This window comes from Dermacentor albipictus, chromosome 6, assembly GCF_038994185.2.
Source record: "Dermacentor albipictus isolate Rhodes 1998 colony chromosome 6, USDA_Dalb.pri_finalv2, whole genome shotgun sequence".
Classification (NCBI taxonomy): Eukaryota; Metazoa; Arthropoda; class Arachnida; order Ixodida; family Ixodidae; genus Dermacentor; species Dermacentor albipictus.
The window spans coordinates 110496752-110519830 of record NC_091826.1 but is presented as its reverse complement, the minus strand read 5'-3'; the positions used below and the strand labels follow the sequence as shown (position 1 = coordinate 110519830).

General features: G+C 49.7%; 1 protein-coding gene across 7 annotated transcripts in view; it reads left to right on the top strand.

Moving 5' to 3' along the window:
- LOC139061337 (uncharacterized) overlaps window positions 1–23079 on the top strand; it is a 121710-nt gene that overhangs the window by 24987 nt on the left and 73644 nt on the right. For 5 of the 7 annotated variants that reach the window (XR_011515371.1, XR_011515372.1, XM_070541237.1 and 2 more), the window contains 4 exons: window positions 7370–7470; window positions 9949–10065; window positions 15700–15747; window positions 22834–22854. Coding sequence is in view for 5 of the 7 variants with exons in the window: in XM_070541237.1 (XP_070397338.1) it covers window positions 7370–7470; window positions 9949–10065; window positions 15700–15747; window positions 22834–22854 (287 nt within the window). In the remaining 2 variants the exon portion in view is untranslated. The remainder of the gene's footprint in view (window positions 1–7369; window positions 7471–9948; window positions 10066–15699; window positions 15748–22833; window positions 22855–23079) is intronic. The other 2 variants (XM_070541238.1, XM_070541236.1) reach the window with 1 other exon arrangement.

Genomic DNA, 23079 nt, shown 5'->3' with positions numbered 1-23079 from the left:
GAGGACAGTTACGTTCTCACCGCAGCGTGTGCACGTCGGTGGGTCAGTTGCAGTCAAGAGGTGTTTGTGTGTGCCATACATGTGCCTATTCTGAGTCGTGCCAGTGTTACTTCGGAGTGTCTATCAAGCTTCAGTGGGAAAGGTTTGGTTAACTGCGGTTTAAGCAGGTGGAGCTTATTTTCAACTTCCTTGTCCCATTCAGCTTGCCAATGAATACGGAGCGCCTTTCGTACCACAGGTTTCATGTCCACACCAGGCATCCTGCTTTCATCAACGGTATTCCTATGAGCCGCTTGTCCAGCATTTTTGTCCGCCATTTCATTGCCTGCGATCCCAGAGTGGCCTGGCACCCAGCATACAACAGAAGCTAGGTTTTGTTTATACGCTACGTGAATATGTTTAAGGAGCATGTTTAATACAGGGTTTCGGCTTGCTTTGCCACAGGACAGGGCTGTGACAACGCTTAAAGAATCTGTGTATATTATAGACTTTTGTATTTTGTGTTTTACTATATGCTCAACAATTATCAGAATACCGAATGCTTCCGATGTAAAGATGCTGCTATTTTTATGCAATGTTTTAGACTTGGAGAAGTTTGGGCCATGAGCCATCTCCGCCACTGCGGCTCTGTCTACACCTCATGCACTGTCTTCTCCATTAGTCCGTTCGAAGCCAAGAGCATCCTCCAGGGATACATCCTGTACTACAGATGGCCCAATGCCCTCACACCGTAGCAGCACATGTTCAATGGCTCTGTCCTCCTTACCGCATGCCTGGCACCGCGCATCATTGTTTATGCTTCGAAGGCGCACAAGTGTACCGAGCACGCCAGGTCTTGCTTCAAAGAGGCAACCTATACTCCCCAGGGAATTGTCATACAGGTGCACCATGCCAATAGTGTTCTTATGACATCAACACACAGCCAACGTCGACTTCGTCGCCATATCCCACATTCAACGTGTTTCTTCGTCCTGCACTCGTTCCGATGCCTGTTTTGCCCAATTCCCTTGGCGAGATTGCGCTGACAGCGGCGCGAAATAGGCCGTATTTACTCTTTGTGCGACATAAGCGCCTCATCCTCGGAATGCGCATGCATGTCGCTGACAAGTAATCAAATGCACGCCTCGCCCACCGCCTTCGATGCATGTAGAGCAGGTGGCCAGAGTATTCGCCTAAGCCGACCACCTTCCGAGCCTAAAAGCTCGACCAGCCCAGCTCGCCCTGAATAGCCTCGTTGGACACCGCACCATGACAGCCGACAGTTATTCGACCAACATCTCACTGGCTCCGCTCGAGCACCTCTCGCGTGGGCACCGAGAGACAGAGCACAGCCTTTGCGAACGTCAGCGCCTGAACATGAACGATTTTGAATGGGTCGCTAACCATAGTAAAGCTGCTCCATCCCCAGACACATCGGCGACGAAGGATGCACTGCGTCCGAAGTGCCTTCTGGTGGAGGATGTCCTCTTGTAGGCCACATAGCTCCGGTCTACTTGACATTTGCACTCCCAGGTATCTGCATGCCCATCACACCATCAGGATCTCGTCCCCTAGCCTTATATCACCCTGACTCATGGCCGGGCCCGCGAGGGGGACTGTTGCAGATTTTTTGCAGTTAAAGCGGAGTACTAGTGAGATTTACCTTCAACTGACAGATGGTAATCAGCGCCTGTAGGTCCTGAAGGCAACGTGCGATCAATACAAGGTCGTCAGCAAAGGTGAGAACAGGTAATCTGCACTTCTCATTCACGTCCACCGCACTAAGTCATAGCTGGAAACCGAGACCACTACTGAGAAGTTTGTGCTTTAGGTTGGCTACATACAGATTATACGCGCATCCCTCTCGTAGTCGACAGGGCATCTGTCGTAGTTCCCTCGCAGTCTTTATAGGTCAGGAAAGTAGACTCCCAGAGTAAGCAATGGCAGTATTGTTTCTGTACAGGCACTGTACTTTAGACAGCAATGTAGCCCGGATTTCGATCGTAGACAGGCAGTCAATAAGTGGAGCATGTGGTACATTGCGTACCAAGCAACATGGGAGGGAGAGCTGCTCTGTCTTGGCAATCGTCACACACCCACTAAGCCCGAGGAAATTGTTCTCCAGTCGTCGACCTGGACGGAAACTATACTGTATTTCCGTAAGCAGGTGTTTTGCCTATGTTCACCTGCTTATTTACTCTTTTAAGATTCCTGCAAAATGCCTGTGGAGAGCGCTGGTGGGCGGCATTCTTCGACAAGATCAACTTTGCCTCCTTTCTTCGATATGAAAGAGACAAGCGGCCGAGCTGCCTTGGGATTAGCGCACCTTCAGTGATCTCTGTGAACAGTCCAGTGAGCTGTTCTTTCGTCTCATTGCCGAAGCCTATAAATACTCCTTCTGGCAGGCGGTCCAGTCCAGCTGCTTTGCGGGCGCTGTTACATTTTAATGCACAATCAATTTCGCCTCCGCTGACTTGCCACCGCACACCCAAACCCTACCCTGGCATCTCTCCTGGAAATGTCTCGTGTTCAGGCACATGAGATGACTCTCCTCCGCCTGCGGCCTAGCTTCCCTCTTCTTGGCCATATAAGCGATGCAGGTGGGAAGTGAGATGCTTTTCAAGCTCCGTATTTGCTTCCCCGGTATCCGCATTTAAGAGCTGAACATAGAATCTATGAGTCCAATCCATAGACTGGACATATCGCCAGAATCTCTGCGCTGCAGATTTACCCTCCTCTTTTAAAGAGCAAAACAGACGGACATTATATATAACGATCCTTACCCGTATCAGCATTTGCAGATCGTGTTTGAGGTCAAGGTACTCAGCCCAGGCAGCCGAGCGTGTCTATTTGTCTCCTTTCTTGACAAGGAATCGGTCTTTTGGCGGTTCGCCTCGCAGCGGACTTGCCGTGTTTCTTCTGCATCCACCAAGGTTTGCGTACTGCACGTGTACCGCGCTTTTGTGCAAGGCTGCCAAATAGTCATACTTGGTCACAGCCCTACTTATCAAGCACTCGTCTCGTACTCACCCACGACATTCGTAACGGCTCGGCTGGGCAGGTACTTACCCTGTTTCTTTGTATATCGGGCGTGAGGCACCAAACTACTCGAGCAGTTTAACTAAATAACCAGCCGATTGTGGTCGAGGCAAGCTCTGTAAAAGCCTTCCTCGTTGATGTTCATCTGCCCAAGAAAGTGGTTAAGGCCTGTTGACACCCAGGGCATAATCGATGGATGTGTAGCTGTCACAGGGACACCAGGGGGGATAGGGTATTGGTACGAGTCCACCTAGTGGGCCGTCCATTTTGGCCACTGCTGATCGGATGCAGCTGTACGAGCGAGGAGGAGACGAGCGGCCCTCGCCAATCAGCAGCGGCCGGAACGAACCGTCCATTAGGTGGACTCTTACAGAATACCACTTCACCCTCAGGTTACCTGGCGTCCTCGTGGAATTATACCCGGACAGTGTGGTTCCAGATTCGCCGCAACTAGTTTAATCTCTTCGGTCATTCGAAGCAAGAGGTGTCCGTTTCCATCTGTGAACCCATTCCTCATTAAAGTGGCCCACAAGAATTATCTACCTGCTGGCAATTTTTTGCGTCCCTGAAGAGGCACTCCATGAGCTGAGTATTGGCAGTGTGTTGTTTGCTGCCGACTGACACATACACCACGAACACAGCAGTTGACCTGCCCAGAACATCACCCAGTGTCCACAAATGATTCACACCGTAGCGCTTACACTTTGCCACTGCATAGCTCGACGTCATAATTGTCCAACCTCTCCACCCTTCCGGTCACCTCCAGTTCGATTCTTGCCCGCCCAATGTCATCCAAGATGCACTAGGGGGTGCTGAAGGCCTCGAAGGTGTGTTTATGCAACTGCACGAAGCCAGATATCGCTTGCACTAGGACACTATATAGCAATATTCACTTCTATACCAACCGGCAGGCACCATTCATATTCAGGAAACCGACACTGAAGCTCTAGTAAAACTCTTGATTGGGCTAGTTGGTTCATGCTTTAATTAGTAAAGGCAAGGCGCAGAATACCAGGACTCAAGGTCCTGTCGTTTGTGCTCTTATTGAGTCCTGGTCTTCTGCGCCTTGCCTTTACTAATTCAATCTGAAGCTTCGTTTGCGATGGCAACGGCCATGGCGGGGCCACAACTTGGCGTAGTGGGGGTGCAGTACTTGTTTGACCTGTAACTTTGGCCCTGCCATTTGGAGGCTTAGCTGTCCAGGGGCAAGCATAAGTGGAGCTACTGCTGACGTTTTCATCCAGGGTTGGTGCTGGGCAGCGTGGGTTGGACGAAGACCTAAAAAAACTCACATCTTACGACCTACGCGCTGCCGCATTTCTTCCGCCGCGATCTGGCTCTGCACCAGGCCCTGATGGCGGACTCGAGCTATGTGTGGTGCCCTGACAAATTCCTCACGCGGACCCATTTTCGTGCACGCTCGTTTCACTTGATCATTTCACTGCTAACACTTCTAATACAAGACCTCTTCGCCCGACACTTCAGATATCCCATATAACACACAGGGTGCTCCTCTCTGCTCTTTCCAAGTCGAGATCGCACTACTGAGTTTATGCGGCATCTCGTTACAAGTACGCTGCTGTGCGTAATGTCTTGAATACCATCATGGAGGATGATGATAATCGCTTCTGGGGCGCTCCAAAGATCAGTCACCGCATCCGCCTCTGTCAAAGCTTCCTGTAACGTAGCATCTGTCTTTGCACGGAAATTCGCGAGCCTGCTCCTCTTTGTAATCCGTGAGACTGCACACTTCATTCGGAAAGCACTTCCGTCTCCAAGCGCAAGGTGTTGACGTGTCATCGCCTACGGGAAAGTCACGGCGTTGGTGCTCGCTTGGAAAGGAACAATATTTTTGGGATACATTCCAGCAGATAGCCTCTTTCGCAGCTACTTTCGTTTCTTCGTGTTTAAGCGAACCTTCCCCCCTGGTCACTCTCCGGATCGTGACTTTCATTTTCATCAGCTGCATAAGATAGTTGATTGCTGCGCCATTCTTTTACAGGAACTGACCCTGCACCTGATTCGCATTCCACGGCGGTTTTAATGGGAAAGCATTACATATGCCCCATTTCGCGAGGGTTGGTGGCACGACCGAATCCTGGTACCAAAAATGGCCGACGGCAAAGAGTAAACCCACATAAAAAAATACTAGAACTGACATGAGATTTCTCAGGGAGGTCCCCGTGAACAAAGTAAAATAATACCTTTGAAAATAATATTACGTAAATTTAGGCCTGGGTGGGAATCGAGCCCGGGCGTCCGGGCTACGAGGCGAGCTCACTTCGCCGACTCCACGGCGCCTCCACGGTTCCGGTTGACTAAATGCGCGCTTAGTGCGCGTGCCATACTGCGCATGTCACGTCGCAACCACCTGGCTGACTGAACGTGTGGCTTAGAGCGTACGTCATTGAGCACGTGATGGCGCAGCCAATGTGTAGGAGGTCGCACCAGGTTATGAGAGAATAAAGTGAATGTATTAAATAAAAATTTGGAGGACGTTTAAGCTTAGCCTTCAAGAGCGGAACGCGATAGCATACAAAGATTCCTGACCGCTTCTCACACTCCCCGCCGACTGCAGCTTATGTAATCGTAATGTTTATCGGGAAACACTGGCGGCAAACGCTATGCACGAAGGCGAGCTTTCTGGTAGAAACGCAGCCTCTTGCGTGGGCCGCAAATGCGCGGAGGCTAGCGCCATCTGGATTGTGTTATTTCAAGGAAGCGAGCTCATCGCGCTGCTCTATGAATGGCAGAAACGCTGGAAATAGGTTTATGTTTGAGTTTCCGCGTGACAGAATTATGCTTTCTGGCATATTGCAATTACAATGCGACGCTATCATGTCTGTAGGTTCTGGTTAGACTGTTCGATTTTTCTGACACATCTTACTTTGAGAAATTCAATTATTTCAGTTATCGCCTCTGCGCCACATGGAGGGCCTGAGTGGTTGTGGTTCGGAAGGATTGTTCGCCAAACTAGGTCCGCCGCAAGAAGGCGACCCCGGATTGTATGCTACACGGTGCCCTCAGCGCTGGCGCGGTAAAAAGCATTATTGTCCAATGACCCATTTACAGAAATATACTGCGCATGAGCAGGAAAGGTATTTTCCAACCAAAGTTTCTTAAGACATCTGATTTTTGCCTCACATACATGGTCGACGTGTGTCTTCGTGTTACTGGTTTTTGGATGAACTCAGGACATCTTAGCGAATTTTATTGCAGGTCAAGTCATCAATACTCATGCAAAGATAGCACTTTTGTCTTGAACACGTAGCTTTTATTTTATAAGAACCCTAATATTTACATAAACAAAGCAAACTCATTTGACATGTGCAAGCACTCGAACTTAGTTCGCCGAGAAGCGGTCCAACTTGGCACCCGTTTTCCAACCAAATTTTGTAGTACTGCCGCTGCACGTAAGAGGACACGCGCCACTCTGCAAGTCATCCAGTGCCGCTTAGCGGTTGTTCCCGTGAAAGTGCGAAACAATAACAGGATACAGACCTACGCAAGAGGCCGCGTTTCTACCAGAACGCTCGCCTTCGCGCATAGTGTTCGCAGCCAGCGTTTTTCGGTAAACGTTACGGTTACATAAGCTGCAGTTGTCGGGAAGTCTGAAATGAAGTGAGGGGTCTCTGAACGCTATCGCGTTCCACTCTTAAAGGCGAAGCTTGCGCGATCTACAACTTTTCATTTGGCCGTACAGAGGCTCATATAAAACGCAGGCGATGAGTGCTTGCGCGGACAAGGAAGGCGCAGAAAAGAAACATTTCACAAAAGCGAATATAATGTTTTCGCATTCCCAGGCGTAAGCAGTTTTACGTGTCACTGCCGAATTTTGGGAATCGTACGTATCTGCTTTATCAGTCGTTGGGAGGCGTTGTCCTCTTCCCGATGAAGTTGATCGAGAGCTTCGTGTGGGAATACGTGGGAAAGCGGACGTACCGAATACCCGCTGCTCTCGCATTGTACAGCCTCGCGTGTTGGAGGCTGTTGTGCACAGTCTGACATACTTAACCCGACCATTTCTAAAGCGGCTTTTCGCAGCTCCTCTGAAAGGCACCGGCGATGGCTGGTTGGTATGCTTTGAATGGCGCTGGGCTTTTCATTTCTTTTGAAAAGTTATGTCACCATAAACGTGTCTTGGTTGTTCGCGCTGAATTTCATGGAGGTGGTATAGCGCCATAAATCCTATAGCAGTTCGTGTAGAATATTTTACCCAGCATTCATGTGTCCGCACCATATATAAGACAAAACGAAGAATATTCATGAACGAGCATTCACTCGGTCATACCTCAGAAGCTATGATAATGTATGAACATCTAAGTGCTCCTCACTGCGCTTCTGCTTGCAGGAACGAATCCAGCAAGAAGAATGTATATGTTGCAGTGGCCGTCTGTTTGGCCATCCTCGTGGTCTTGATTATCGCAGTGCTTCTGCTCACAGGCAGCTCGTGTAAGTCATGCTTCCTCTGCTTTGTGAAAATGCAGCGGCGGGAGCGGCGGGCTATAGCTAACCGCGATTATTGCGCGAGCTTATAGGGTTTCTTCACGAAAATTGCACATGTCCTCAACAACCACTTCAGCTTGATGAGTAACCGTATTCTACCAGGTTCACTCCTGCTCGCTTGGTCCTATGCTGCACTACTTTGCGAGTCGAAATGTAGCAGCATAACATAGCAAGTGGGAGCGAGTCTGAAAGGCGTCATTATATCCTCCTCCCCCGTGATTGCTACTTCTCATAACGTCATTGCATACTATTACGCGCCAAGGAGGCCTAGTGACTTTGACCTTGCGCTGCTAAGCCGAGGTGCTAAGTCCGAAAACGCCTGTGCGCTGTGCGTTGCGTGTACGTTAAAGAACCCCAGGTGGTCAAAATTAAACCGGAGCCCCATACTACGGCATGCTTCATAACCATATTGTGGTTGTGGCACGAAAACACCAGACTGATTTTTATAACAAAGTCAACTCCTTCGAACCGATAAAAAACTGGCTTTAGAAATCTCATTATAGTGAATATTTACATCACTCTTAATATCACCATCATTCTAATGTTAACGAGTACAACGACCTTTAATAAAGGTAAAAATAGACAGTCGGAACTATGCCAGTAAACCTTTGCTCGGTCGTACGTAGGGCACAGTTGGCGTTTAAGCATTAGGAGGAGGAGGAAATAACTTTGTTGCGTGCCCTGCGAGTTGGTGGGGAGGGCCAAAGGACCCGCCTAGGTGACGGCCAGGAGTTTGTGGGCCCCGCGGGTCCTCGGCCCGCTGGATGGCCCATTAAGCATTAGTAATAAAAAAAATTGCCGTCCACGCACTCCGTCCAGATGGCTAACCAGTGAAGGCGAAACGTGCAGCCCGGTGTTTTATTACTGGGTTAATTCCGACAGTTCATTAAACGACGGCTTGGTAGGCTGCCGGAACTTCGGTACGCAGTGGCTGCTTGAGCTCGGCTGTACGAGCCTGTTTTTCTGCAGCATCAGCACGACACGGCGTATACGAGCTCGTTCCCGGCTCTGATCGCGGCGTTGCTATTCAAAGGCTGCCTGCTCCTCAGGAGTACGTATGACCCGTGGCCTACCCATTTCGGAGCCGGAGAGAAACTGCGGTGCGCGCTCGGCTGCGATAAAGAGCAACGACATCACTGCTGGCACAGCCAATCGCGTGCCTCTCTTTCTCTCTTCTTTTGTTTTTCGCATGCGCATGGTGTTGCGTCGAAGGAGTTTTTTCGGCGTACAGGCGACAGACGTACGAATGAATTGGCTAGCCATTTACAGCTTGGCTATAAAATTTGGGCAGCAGCGACAGCGTAAGTGCGTGGGACTGAAAGTACACAGATGTCAAAACTTTGTTTGGAGCGGAGCGGTGTGTTATTGGTTGTAAAAGCAATAAACGGCGGACCCGCCGACCATTACGAAACTCCCTTATGATAAATTTCAGCGCAAATCTATACGTGTTTTTCTTTCGCGATATATTAGCTGGCGCATACAATGTGTCGCTTGCGGCACGTTATAAACGGCGCGAAGTGAGGGGTGAATGCCTACCTAAACGAGAGGGGGGATCGCGAGATGCAGCACGTCGGTGACGCATGGGCGCGATTCACAGCAACCGCAGCAGCCACACCTCCGCTCATGCAGCACTTTGTTTACATATATGTTATCGGTGCCGTCATCGGTGAACAGACTACAGGCGCTACTCTGGCGCATCTCGCAGCTATCGTGGTCGCATAGCCAGTCTTGCGCAGCACTGTGCTTTACTTCTCAAGCTTTCGCCATACCCTACTCCTCCTTTATCTGCCTCATGGCTCTACTGCAGCCTCCTCCTCCACTTTCCTTCGCGCGCTTTCTTCGCTATCGCCGTCTTTCATCCCCCGCTGCGTTCCACGTTCGCTCTTTCGTCGTTCGCTTGGTTACGAGGGACGCCAGCGCCGACGAAGGAGCAAGCGAGCTGTGTTCTGAAAGCGACAGTCGGCACGATGTTACGAATTTGGTTTGTGGCACAACGCACCACTGGAACAGTCCTATCAAAAGTAAAAACTTTTGGCACGTAGCCACGTAGTGGCAAAGTGAATAGTGCAGCACTATAAGCACGGCCTCCAAGATCCCGCAGCGCGCGCCTCTCGATCTTGGATGCCATGCTTGCAGCGAAGTGTGTAGTGCGCGATCCAGAAGTAACTATCACTTGAGCAGTATAGGAGTTCCGCTACGACTTGTAGCTGTCGATATCTATACAACGGGACACTTATCTAGGTACGCGAAGTCAACGGTTGGTACGACAGCATAAAAGCATAGCGACTAAGGAACAGTAAACTGTGCGAGTTGTTACTGCTTCATGTTATGTATTTTTTTTTCGTTCTGTGTCATCTATAACGCTACCCTTAAAAGCATGGCGACTACATATACCTTTATTTCTCTGTCTTTTCCGAACTCCAGCTGCTTCGTCGGAACTCGCCGCCGGGGAAGACGGTGAAGACAGTGACGCGACCAAGCAATCGCACTCGTACGCCGTGAACAGGGGCCCCGCGGGAAATACGGCGGCTAACGGGGCCAGTAAGTGTGGGACCAAGTTTTCCTGCTAGTTTGAGACGATTAGTTGATCATTTACTCGTGAACAAACCGAGCAAAAAAATTATTCCCAGTAGTTACATCTTCAGCAACACACATTAGCAGTGGTGATCGTCAGGGTCGACATCCGCATTAGGCACGATTCGCCGTCCAGTTATTAATGAAAAATTTCAGCGAAACCCATCTCTTGACGTGTGTCAACGGTAATGCGTTTTGTATTGAATCAATATATCGACAGAACGCATTGCCACCGTCGAAAAGAGTTATGTATGAAGCGTTTGAGCAACGGGATTCCTCTTTCGCGCTTCCCGAAGAAAAATTGGCGCCATGTAGCGCTGCCGCGTTGAAAAGCGGCACATACTGTTCGCATTTTAGGCGCAGACTGCTAAAGCGTCGGGTTGCGGACATTCAGGAATCTTGTGATTCTCGTTCTGAATTCTGCTTAGCATCCAAGAAATTTAGGGGAATTCTGGATTGCGAATCTGAAGTTTGTGGGGATGCGCGATCTTCGCGCCTCCCCTGATATCTTGTTTTCCCGCATAGCCCCCTTCTCCGTGTAGCGTCGCCGCGTGGGCCGCGGCGGTCGGAGTTTTAGAAGCGCGGTGCGAGAGATGGCGCGAGTGTCGCGCCGCTGCGCGGTTACTTGGGTGCGGGAAAGACAAGGCGCTCTCTCTTGGGTCCGAGACAGCAAGCAGCACCGATGTGCCGTGCCGCGCATGCAGCGACCCTCTTTCCCGGCGGGTCGGCAAACAGCGCACACATTCCGCGCGCGCGGCGACCGATGCTTCTGCGAGACCGCCTCGCGTGGCCGCCATCGAACGCGCCACGATTCGCGTGACTATACACGCGAACGACCAGGCGTTGAGATCTAGCATGGGGCGAACATATTTGCTCGCTTCCTGTCGCGGTGAGTCGGACTTCTAGATTTGTCGCGCGCCCATCGGCATGTTTTGTGGATAGCAACTCGGCTAGCAGGCATTGATCTATGAAAGGTGCAATAAATGACCTTGTGATTGTTTGCACTACTGTGTTGTCGTTCCTTTGTCCCAAGAACACGGAGGAGAACCCCAATCACCCCACATCTGGCTGCCTAACGTGGGACTCTTGGGGCATCGGACGATAGTTTTAACAGTTTTGCTTCGTTCGAGACCTTTGTTTGAACCGAAGCGTAGGCCTAGCGTGAATTTTGATCGCTAGCGTCGGCGGCGTGCTTTCTTGAGCGAGGTGATGGTGGCTGTAGTGTGTTTGAACATGTCAACATGCTAAGCCTTTTCGCAAGTGTTCTTTTTAATGGCATTCGTCAGTACGAGAGCCACGTGGTCTGCACCCTGGGAGAGCGAGGCTCAGCGCCCGCAAAGCATATTGGCAAGCCTGAAGCGAGTGAGTACGGAAGCCTCGTGGGTGGTCCGAATCTCTTATGTAAATAGCTTCTTCTATCTCTTTGACTCTGATGAAGTCGCGGCTCTGGGAGCCGGGTGGCCGCGGGCCACGGGTGCCACTACGGGTTGACTGGTATTGCGGCTTGGCACGGGCGCTCCGACACCGTCTGGGAAGGTGGGCGCCTTCAACTCGGATGCTGTGTGCACCGAGCGGAGTAGGACCACCTCCCAGAGCTGACGTCTCCTCGCGGCTGCCTGTTTTGCGGCCATTTTGGGTGTTGTTTTTGGATGCCGGTTGTTGTCAGGGTAGCGACGCTTTAGGCCTAAGGCTTTACGAAGCTGCCTGTCGCACGTGGAGAGACATAACCCGGTGGACCGTGGCCTTGAGGTGTTGCACTTTGCGTCCCTCATTCTAGTTAGCCTCGCACGAATTGAAATTACTCGTTCGGCTCAAGAAAGCAAGCTTCGTTCACGTGAACTTAGCATATGAGTAGCTGCCCGATCTTTTGCTAGCCGAGTTGAACATCGTACCACGTGGGCGATGCGCATGCAGAATTCCTCTCCCTTGCACTACTCCAGTGTTCGCCGAGTGTGTTGAGTTTACGCAGCGTGATTGCAGTCACCCCGGGCTTGCTGTCACCTGCACATCGCCTGGGCTGCTGCCCCGCACTACGAACGAGCCACCCCGGGCGACGGTGATGCTGTGGCCAGTTCGGCGCAGCGACTTCGGCGGCCTCCTGTATCCAGCTCGCAACCCTCGGCGGCGGTCACCGACAGCTACGGCGGCTCTTACCAGCAGGGCGCATCGGCGCGAGCGACGCTTGCTCGTACCGACTACTGCGTCGTCGTCTCCGGAGTCCTGGCCTGGGATCGTGCCGTCGAGGTTGCAGAGCTGCTGCTGCGACCGGCGGACGCCAGCGGTGCACCCAGGGACAACGTCGGCTCGCATGCTATGGACAGCGTGTGGACATTTCCTCAGCGCAGCCAATGCTGCATGTACTATCTTGTTCGCGAAACACGGGTTAATGTTAGACCGTGTCACATGTTTCGCAGGAATAAGAAGTGATATAAGGTAGGGGGGATGTGGGGATGCGCGACCCTCGCGCCTCCCCTGATATCTTGTTTTCCCGCATAGCCCCCTTCTCCGTGTGGCGTCGCCGCGTGGGCCGCGGCGGTCGGAGTGGTACAAGCGCGGTGCCAGAGATGGCGCGAGTGTCGCGCCGCTGCGCGGTTACTTGGGTGCCGGAAAGACAAGGCGCTCTCTCTACGGTTCGAGACAGCAAGCAGCACGGACGTGCCGTGCCGCGCGTGCAGCGACCCTCTTTCCCGGCGGGTCGGCAAACAGCGCGAACATTCCGCGAGTGCGGCGACCGATGCTTCTGCGAGACCGCCTCGCGTGGCCGCCTTCGAACGTGCCACGATTCGCGTGACTATACACGCGAACGACCAGGCGTTGGGATCCAGCATGGGGCGAACATATTCGCTCGCTTCCGGTCGCGGTGAGTCGGACTTCTAGATTTGTCGCGCGCCCATCGGCATGTTTTGTGGATAGCAACTCGGCTAGCAGGGATTGATCTATGAAAGGTGCAATAAATGCCCTTGTGATTGTTTGCACTACTGTGTTGTCGTTCCTTTTTCCCAAGAGCACGGAGGAGAACCCCATTCACCCAACAAGTGTCGTCGCGTGTATCGGGACCGGTCAACGTAGTAGGTTGGATGACGAGCGTCCCGCGACGTTTGCACGTGGCGATCACCGTGTCTGGCGATATGATTGAGGCTGCCACACGCGAAACAGATCTGCCGGTTATCGTCCGTAGGCTTAAGATTCGCGGCTGCGATGGGTCGATGCCAAGCTACACGCGTAGAAGCGACTGTCGTTGGGTACACTTGGCGAAACGGCAAGGAGGTTTGCAGTGAGTGCCATTTCGCTGCTTCGGCGTAACTCAGGGGCACGGCGACAGTCTGCTGCTGGACGGACACCAGTAGGGCCTTAGCGATGTTTTCGTGAATCGCGTGACGGAGAGTCCGAGACGAAGGGTTGGCCGGGGCGGCGGCTGGTGCTGCTGCTGCTCTTATGTCAGCCGCAAGTACTGGCTAGTAATACTTCTATCAAATCCTTGCGACAATACGGAAGCCGAACGAGGTACCTTGCTGTTGGTACGCTACCGCTGCTGTTGTGGCAGCTCCAGATGCTGAGTGATGGTGGACACAAGAGATATTTGACGAGCCGTCTCTTCACGGACGTCCGGTTTAGCTTGTGGGAAGATTTACAAGTGGTCAGGGTCGACTGCCAGCCCCGCAAGTGGGTCGTCGTGTTGGTAAGGACGTCGGGTCAAGTTCGTTGCTTTAGCAATTCATCTTAAATCTGACGCAGCGCTACAAGTTCGGCCACGGTGAATCTCAAAACGCTGTCGTCGATAGCCTTCATTACGTCCTGAATTTTAGAAGATTCTGTCATTGAAGCGTCGGCACGCTTCCACAGGTCGACGACGTCCTCGGTATAACTTGTAAAAGTCTCACTAGAATGTTGCACCCGAGCGCGCGAACGTCGTTCGGCACGCGACTTCCGGATGGCAGGGCGGCCGAAAACGCCTAAAGAACGACGCCTAAAGAACGACGCTTTGAAAGTGGACCAGGTCTGAAAGTCTGTTGAATGGTTTTTATACAAGTTCGCCAATCTGAGAGGTAAAATATGACGTTATGCGACTTCGCGGTGTCATCGATTGTGCGTGCTCACACTCTCGTAACACGTGAGCAAGTGCTCGACGTCGTGGTCACCTCCGCCGCCGAACACACCGGGGATCTCTTCGGCTAAGCGCGCCAGAGCAAAGGACGGCTGGCGGCGGTGGCGTCTATGCGATGCATTGGAAGGCATGGTCGAGTGTAGCGTGTAGGACAGAAGTTCCAGAGTGCAGGAGTGGCATGACTCCAGCACCTCCACCACTTATAAAGAGGCTTGTGAAGGGTTGTAAAGATGTGCGCCATGGACCCGGAAAGACCCGCAGCAAACAGCACTGGTTCAAGTCGAGCACTCCCACGCTCACTGCGTTAAAGGTCCTGTTTTACGCCTGGGCCTCTCCTTTTCTCAAAGGGATATTTTTAATGTGTTACCATCCCTTGGGTACTTCATGCACTTTTCGGAGGCTATCTATATTTGTTTTATGTTTGTATCTAATCGTCTTGACGCCTATACCTATGTCACTGAACAGTCGCTGATAGAATGGTTAGCGTATCGGGCTGCATGCTGCGCTGAAATAATATGGTTCGAAACCAACTATCGGGCCAGCTTGGATCACTGGGTGTATGCCAATGTGTGTGGCGCTCTTTGTTGAACGTCTTTGACGCTGACTCGGGTAAGTACGTACGTGCCACTGGGAATGCGCACTGGTATCTTCCACTGGAACGGACACATGGTCAAGATTATGTCTCAGATTTGAACAACGGCGTCTCTCATAACTATCGAGCTTGTTTGATATGGGAACATCACTCACTCAATCAATCAATCAATCAATCAATCAATCAATCAATCAATCAATCAATCAATCAATCAATCAATCAATCAATCAACCAATCTTTATTGCAATAATTCACCGTGTACTCTTTGTAGCTGCAGAGTGGGGATCGCGTGTAGTCACGGAAAAGAATATTCCGTGCGCACTCGAATACGGCGCTTGGTTCGCATAGCATGGTGTAAGAGAGCTGAGAATACGCTACGAATACCAGCCGCTGAAGTACGACTTTGTAGAAAGCACCGACACACGGTACCATAGGTGCTCAGCAGCTGGCATGTGGACAGATTTCGTTGTAAACAATACCTTACAGGCATGAAGGAGTCTTCGAATCTTGTAAAATGGCATAGCATCTCATTCTGCAGCTTGCTGTAGAAGGCACAGACGTGACGTCAGGGACATCACATCGTCGTCTTGTTGATAAGTTTCACAACATTGATACAGAGAAATCGAAACAACCTCTAGCTTCTGGATTGAAATTAATTGAATTCTGGGGTATTGTGCGCAAAACGCAGACTTCGATCATGAGACACGTCGCAGTGGGGGACTCGGGAATAATTTGGCCTCTAGCTTTTTGCATTGCTGGCTGTAAGTACGGTGGTTGCGAGGCCGTCAGTGAGTATTTTCTACGTGTTTCGAGCTCTAGGTTCATTGCATATGAGCTAGTGGGATGCGCTCTGGGCTTAGTGTATTGCTCCCAGCCGTCTTCTCATTATTTATCAACATTTCAGAGACGACGAAGGGGAAGACGACGAAAACACTCTCAACGGAAAAAAAGAGTAAGTTGCCTCGAGTTTCAATTGTGGCCTCGAAGGAATAAGCTGCGGAAATGCATATCAGTTCTTGCTATATCGCGAAACAAATCCAGTAACATGGCAGAAAACACGCTGAGAAGCTTTTATGCTACAAAACGTTACATCACGGTTCCATGTGTATACTTCGTGTCTCCTTTGTCATTCCTACTTTAAACACCGTTTTGTTGTGCTGTTACGAGAATTATACTAAATCGTTCACAGTTGATAATACTCTTTGGCTACTTAAGCTGCAATTCTGGAATAGCAAGGTAATTGATGCGTGAGACATCAAAATGCATATTTAACTAAACAACGAAGTTTATTTTAAACAACTTTGTCTATATTGTTACGAGCCACCTCCTTGGACAAACGAAGAACATGACGACGGCCGGGACGCTGTGCGTGTTAAGCCATCTTGGCCATCCCTGTAAAGAGTCTGTTTTTAAATCGTGCTTCGTTTTCATCTATTTGACGCCGCGTCACACATTAGTGGAAGTGCGGGGTGCTCTCGCCCCAGGACAGAGCTTCGAAGCGGTCGGCGCTGCGGTGCAACCACCATGGCAGTCCAGCCGGAATCTGCGTCTGCGCCGCGGACCACGATTGGTTTAGCCCACCCTCGAGACCCTGGAACGCTCAATGGGACCGATGACAGCTACTTTGGGGAGTGGCTGACACAATACGAACGGGTGAGCGAACACATTCACTGGGACCTGACGGTCATGCTGGCCAATGAGGTCTTTTATCTGAGTGGAACGGCGAAGTTGTGGTATGACAATCGTGGGGCCGAACTTGTGCGCTGGGATACATTCAAGTAAAAGCTCCGTGATCTGTTCGGCAAGACCTACAGTCGCAAAATCACTGCAAAGAAACCACTGTCAACTGGAGCCCAAACGTCCGCGGAGTCGTACCTGTCGCACATACAGGTTGTGCTGGCACTGTGCCATAATGCTGACAGCTACAGGCCAGAGTCTGACAAGGTCGGCCACGTCCTGAAGGGGATAGCGGACGACGCATTCAATCTGCTCATGTGCAGAAATTGTGCTACCGTCGGTGCCGTGATCGAGGAGTGCCAGCGCTTCGAGCAGGCCAAGAGTCGCCGTAGGGAACGACCATTCGCCCGGCTTTGCTTCGGAATCTCTTGCACTTCTCCAGATTCCATCTCATCGTGTAGGTCTTTCTGAAAAGCTTTTGTTGCGTTGCACCAGACCTTACAACGTTTTACGGCAACTTGGTGACATGAACTACGAGATCGTGCCACTGCACACTTCTCAACCATCTACTCTGTCATCTCGTGACGTCGTGCATGTATCCCCGCTTGAAGCCCAACTTTTCCACCACGTCTTCCTTGTTTAATTAGTCTGCGCCGAGACGGTGCTCCGACCGCCGGTGAGGTTAGGTCTTACGAACCACCACCTTGGGCTAACGAAGACGACAACGATGGCCAGTGTTAAGAATGGCCACCTGCAGTGCAGGATTGCCACCCACTTACGACATGAAGGCAACCTCCCGGCACTGTTAAGAATGGCCAGCTGCACTGCAAGATTGCCACCCGCTTACGTCTATGACGGCCAACATACCGGGAGCTTCGCCGCCAACTTCTAGCCACAGCGTGACTAAATCGACTTTGTGACGACTAGAGTTCGGCGGGCCAACTATTGTTCCCAAACTCCCCAACACGCTACCCGGAACGGCTCCGAGTTCTATGGGGCCCCTCCGAAGTCGGCTCCGGACATCGGAACGTGTGTGCCTTTGTGTGCGTAGGCCGTCCTACGGGAGGCGGCTAGTTTTGCGTTGACGAAACGAACATTCGCCACCTTGTATCGCCGGCGGACCGAGTGTTTAAAAACTGCTGTTGTGTGGATGCTCGACACACTTGAGCAGTCACGTTGGACTGACACTTCTGTCAAGCAGTCATGTTAGATTGCTACACTTTCTCAAACAGTCATGTTAGACTGGTATAAATATTGTAAATAATCCCATATTCCTCGTTCTCGATGAGAAGCAGTCCTTCCCTTCATCAACGTCCTCAGCGTGGATAAGTTGGACGACGGCATGGGCCAGCTACCTTCTAATTCATGCCGGACTCCAATCTTGACAACGGATCACGAGCGACGGGATTGAGCCCCCAATCCTGACAACTGGTGGCAGCGCTGGGAGGGACTTTGCGACGTGGTGCTGTGACTGCGGTGAGTGCTTGGTTCTTGCTTTGACTCTCTAGGCTTCATTTTGTGGTTCTTCTGTTTAGAACAGTAGGGAAGCTAGATTGTTGAGTGTTAGCTAGGTTGTGTTTTCCGAGCTAGATATAGAAAGCAGGATCAAGGCAGTAAAGCAGCAATCATGGAGTTAAGGACACTGCTGAGAGTCGAATTGTTGATTGTTGGTGAGGAACTTGGCCTAGATGTGCGCAAGAAAATGTTAAAATCGGAAATTATTGGAGCTAATTTCCGAAAAGGCCAGTGAGGAAGAAATTGAAATGGGGTTTGAACTTCTGAAAAAAAAGAGAGAAACGGGACAGAGAAAGAGCAGAACGGGACAGAGAAGAACGGGACTGAGAGAGAGAGAGGAACGCGATAAAGATAGCGAGTTAAGAAAAATGCAACTTGAACTTGAAAGCAAACGTTTGGAGTTGCTTCAAGGAAGTGAAGGCGCTCTGGGACGATCAAGTGAGGCAGAATCGTACCGCATGGACAGGCTATTAAAGCCATTTGAGGTCGGGACCGACATAGGCTTGTTTCTAAGCAATTTTGAAAGGACTTGCGAAAAGATGAACTTCGGCACGAGTACATGGCCACAGCGGTTGCTGTCTATGTTGCCGTGTGAGGCGGCGGAAGTAATCGCCAGACTGAGTGCACAGGATGCATATGATTATGCAAAATTTAAAGCTAGTCTCTTGAAGAAGTACCGCCTTTCAGCCGAAGCTTTTCGGGAAAGGTTTAGGAGCACAGGCAAGAAAGATAGCGAGGGATATCCGGAGTTTGCATAAAGCTTAAAGGCCAACCTAGTCGAGTGGCTTAAAAGCGCGGAAGCGCACGACAGCAGAGACATGATCATTGAATGCATGTGTTTAGAGCAGTTTTACAAAACCATCCCCCAAGCTGTGAAACTGTGGGTGCAAAACAGAGGGAATGTAAACACTGTGGAAAGGGCGGCCGAATTAGCCGAAGAGTACGCAACCCGTAGAAAGTTGAACGCCGAGGACGGAAACTTGGACGGTCGAAATGGACCGCGGAAACCATTTCCGTTCAAAAGGGGTGCGCAGATTAGACGATCGGAGCCTGTAGACATGGCGGAGAAGCCCACAGAAAAGAGCGAGAAGAAACTTAACGGAGAAACCGCACAAAAGAACAGAAAATAAAATTCGTATCTTTTAGACCAATTCGCTGTTACAAATGCCACAAACTGGGACATATAGCTGTAAACTGCGGGAAGCCTAGCGTAGTTTTCGCCTACGTGGAGGAAAAAGATGAGAATATGGAACTTTGAAGTCCATATCCTCACGACCTGCAAGTTAAGGGAAAACCATGCCGAGTGCTAAGGGACAGTGCCGCCACGATGGACATTGTCCATCTATCTTACGTGACGGTAGATGACTTCACCGGAGAAGTCGCATGGATAAAACAGGTTGTAGAAGAACACAGCGTGTGTCTGCCCATGGCCAAAGTCAAAATCAATGGACCATTCGGGGAGCTAGAGACTGAGGCTACAGTTTCCAAATTTTTGTCACTGCAGTATCGCTACATCTTTTCGAATCGTTCAAATCAGTTACTGCGGGACAGAGGGCTCAAACTGGAAGAGGGCATAGTACAAGCATTGACCCGAGGCCAAGCTCGTAAGATCGCGGCGCTTTCGGCTGAAAATGCACAAGCTCCTCTAGCGGAAGCAGAAAAGGGGATAACTTCAATACCCGAATCCGAGCAAGGCCCGAGGGACAAAAGAACAGTTGAGGAGAGCCTGCCAGCTGACCAGCTCAATGAGAGCATAGCACTAGAGTGTCAAAGTTCTAGCCTGCAGGAAGAGCAAGTCGACGCGCTCACAAGCGAGACAGGGTCGTTATTATCACCGCCCTCAAAGAACTTTGATCAGCGGGAAGTAGAACGAGATGAAGGCATCCTCCTTACTTACGACATGAAGGCAATCCTCCCGGCGCTGTTAAGAATGTCCAGCTGCACTGCAAGATTGCCTCCCGCTTACGTCTATGACGGCCAACATACCGGGAGCTTCGCCGCCAACTTCTAGCCACAGCGTGACTAAATCGACTTTGTGACGACTAAAGTTCGGCGGGCCAACTATTGTCCCAAACTCCCCAACGCGCTACCCGGAACGGCTCCGAGTTCTACGGAGCCCCTCCGACGTTGGCTCCGGACATCGGAACGTGTGTGCCTTTGTGTGCGTAGGCCGTCCTGCGGGAGGCGGCTAGTTTTGCGTTGACGAAACGAACATTCGCCGCCTTGTATCGCCGGCGGACCGAGTGTTTAAAAACTGCTGTTGTGCGGATGCTCGACACACTTCCCTTGAGCAGTCACGTTGGAATGACACTTCTCTCAAGCAGTCATGTTAGACTTATACACTTTCTCAAACATTCATGTTACACTGATATAAATATTGTAAATAAACCCATATTCCTCGTTCTCGATGAGAAGCAGTCCTTCCCTTCATCAACGTCCTCAGCGTGGATAAGTTGGACGACGGCGTGGGCCAGCTACCTTCTAATTCATGCTGGACTCCAATCTTGACAACGGATCACGAGCGACGGGATTGAGCCCCCAATCCTGACACCGGGATGTTGCACGTGTTTAGCCATCTTGGCCATCCCTGTAAATAGTCTCTGTTTGTAAATCATGCTTCGCTTTCATTTATTTAACGCCGCGTCACAATATTATTACTTCAGGACACGCGAATAAATAGTTTGAGCCGTTGAGTTTAGAAGACTCATTAGCTTAGCAGGAATCCTTAAGCTGGAATCAGTTTGGAGAAATTGATTTTCCAGTTGTGTAGCAAAATGCATTGGACTTCCAGTTAAATTGGTCCAGTACTAATTAGGACAGCGTTTTGTTAAATTGGTTAATCTCGCAACAGTTATTTCAAAAGAAGTTTAGTGGGGCTTACCTCAAGTCTCGTTTACAGATTCATTGCAAGTAACGTGCATTGAGACCAGCGGGCTTTAACTCCTGAATTAGAATATGTTCTAAGCGTTTACTTAATAAGTAAATTAGTGAAGAATTTTTAATTACTCAACATTGCGTTTCACTTTTTTGTTCTAATAGACTATACCTCCGAGTAACGCAGCCAGAGCGACAGAATTGTGGTTTCTTTCAGGACAGATTTAAAAAGTCTGAACATTTGAATGAAGCAGTATAAATAAAGTGTCAAAGGCGCATACTTTACATTTTTAGCTTTGCATTTTGTTGGCTAACTTATGCAGTTGCACACGTCTAAGTATTAGAGTTATTCAGTGACCATAGCAGCAACTAGTTTTCGTCACCTGTCAACGCAGACAAACCCACCAATTTCCTTAGCAACTAACCTCTGTTTCTGCTCGCACAATATCAGTATTTTGTATAAAACAAAGAAAGCTGCGTAAATATATTGTAGAAGTGAATAAAATAACTGCATACTAAATACTGTGCCTCTGATTTTCTATTACCATTGTAGAAACAGTGAGGACGCCCAAAGATAAGCGCTTGTTGTGCTCTTCAACAGATTTCTTTTCGCTAAGCAGATGTTGGAACAATATTACATCGTGCCTTAGTGCGCTTTATGTAACCTGTTTTGGAAATTGTGTTTTCTGCAGTTATTCTATTTCGGATTGAGTGAACAACGAAACCTTGATTGTTTATGTACGAGTGTAAAGTGCGACCTTCTCTCTTCTTTCTCATCTCTCAATCACCTTTTCCCAGTACAGGTAGCCTACCGGGCTCAGCCTGGTTAACCTCCCTGATTTCCTTATGACTTCTTTCTTCCCCCCCTCTCTCTCTTTGTGTGTGTGTGTGTGTGCATTTACTTGAGATGACTTTATGTTCCAGTGTATTTTGAATCATTTAGCTCCGAGCTGCTCTGAGTAAATGTACATCATATGATTTCACGTGTGTCTGTTTTTTTTCGTGCTTGTTAGCTTTCTTTGGTTCCGTGCCGCGGTTTGTTGTTTAGTTTTAGAGGGACTTAAAAGAAAAATATTATTTTGACCTAGATTCAAATATTAGGCCTCGGTAATGAAACACTTGCAATTCAAGAACTGAGCTTTTAAGCGAGAAAAGAAAATGGTAGATCAGAGTGGCGTCACCTGCACAGAACTGCGGTGTCACTCATTTGACATCAGCACTAGCTCATTTATATAAAGAGCGGTAGAGAGGTAGGTCGTCTGGGAATTACATCAACTAGTTTGTTTTGGTGCGGGCGGTAAGTATTGAGGAGGAGCAACGGGATGTTCGGTGGAAATTTTCAGCGTGCCATACACCAGCACGCGAAAAACAATAATATATTTCAAGAGAAATAACTTGTCGATTATCTCTCCTAATATTACCTTTAGTGACCGCTTAAGCATGTATTTGTTCGTGCTGTAAGGACGTAGCTGCCACAGTTTAGAGGCAGCAACACCTCCGATATACTGCACATAAAATTTTTTTACCGAAAGTTGTGTGTCCTTGGTATTGAGCTGATTTTCTAGTATCGAGGAAGACGACCCGCGGTAAGTTTCGTACCCCCTCCCCCGCAGAAAAATAAAATCAAGACATCGTTGTTTTTTTAAGTGTCATTCGTCATTGATAGGCTCTATAAATAACGCCGCACTTTTTTTTTGTTCTGATCGTTTGGCAGGAAACTGATGCCAGATCTTTATCTGCTGGCTACACGCGAACATTGAAGATATTTGACAGTTAATGTGATCAGTGGCGTAAAAGATGCGAGCAGCAGAAGTTATCAGCAAGGCACACCATTCAATCAGTGCTGGTGCCTTGCTCACGTGTGATTATAGAAGCAGGAATACCAACAAGGTTTTCTATTCATAAGTAGAGTTACGGAAATGTCTAATATACTGTCTGGTTTTCTTTTTCTTCCACACAGTATTTTTTGTAGTGACAACCAAAACGAAGCAAAGTCAGAACTTACTTTTGTTTTCTGAAAGAAATTGCTTTGGTCTTGTTTAGAACTTAACAGCTGCAGTTGCTTTTTTTTTGCGTATGTGCACATAGGCATGTTGCACGTGACGTGCTAATTCAGATTTCAGTGCTCCACGCCACCGGTCATTTGAGGTCATGGATCCAAGAACAATCGGATGAACATCTGGAAGTGGTTTTCGGAAGAATTCACTCTCACTGTGTA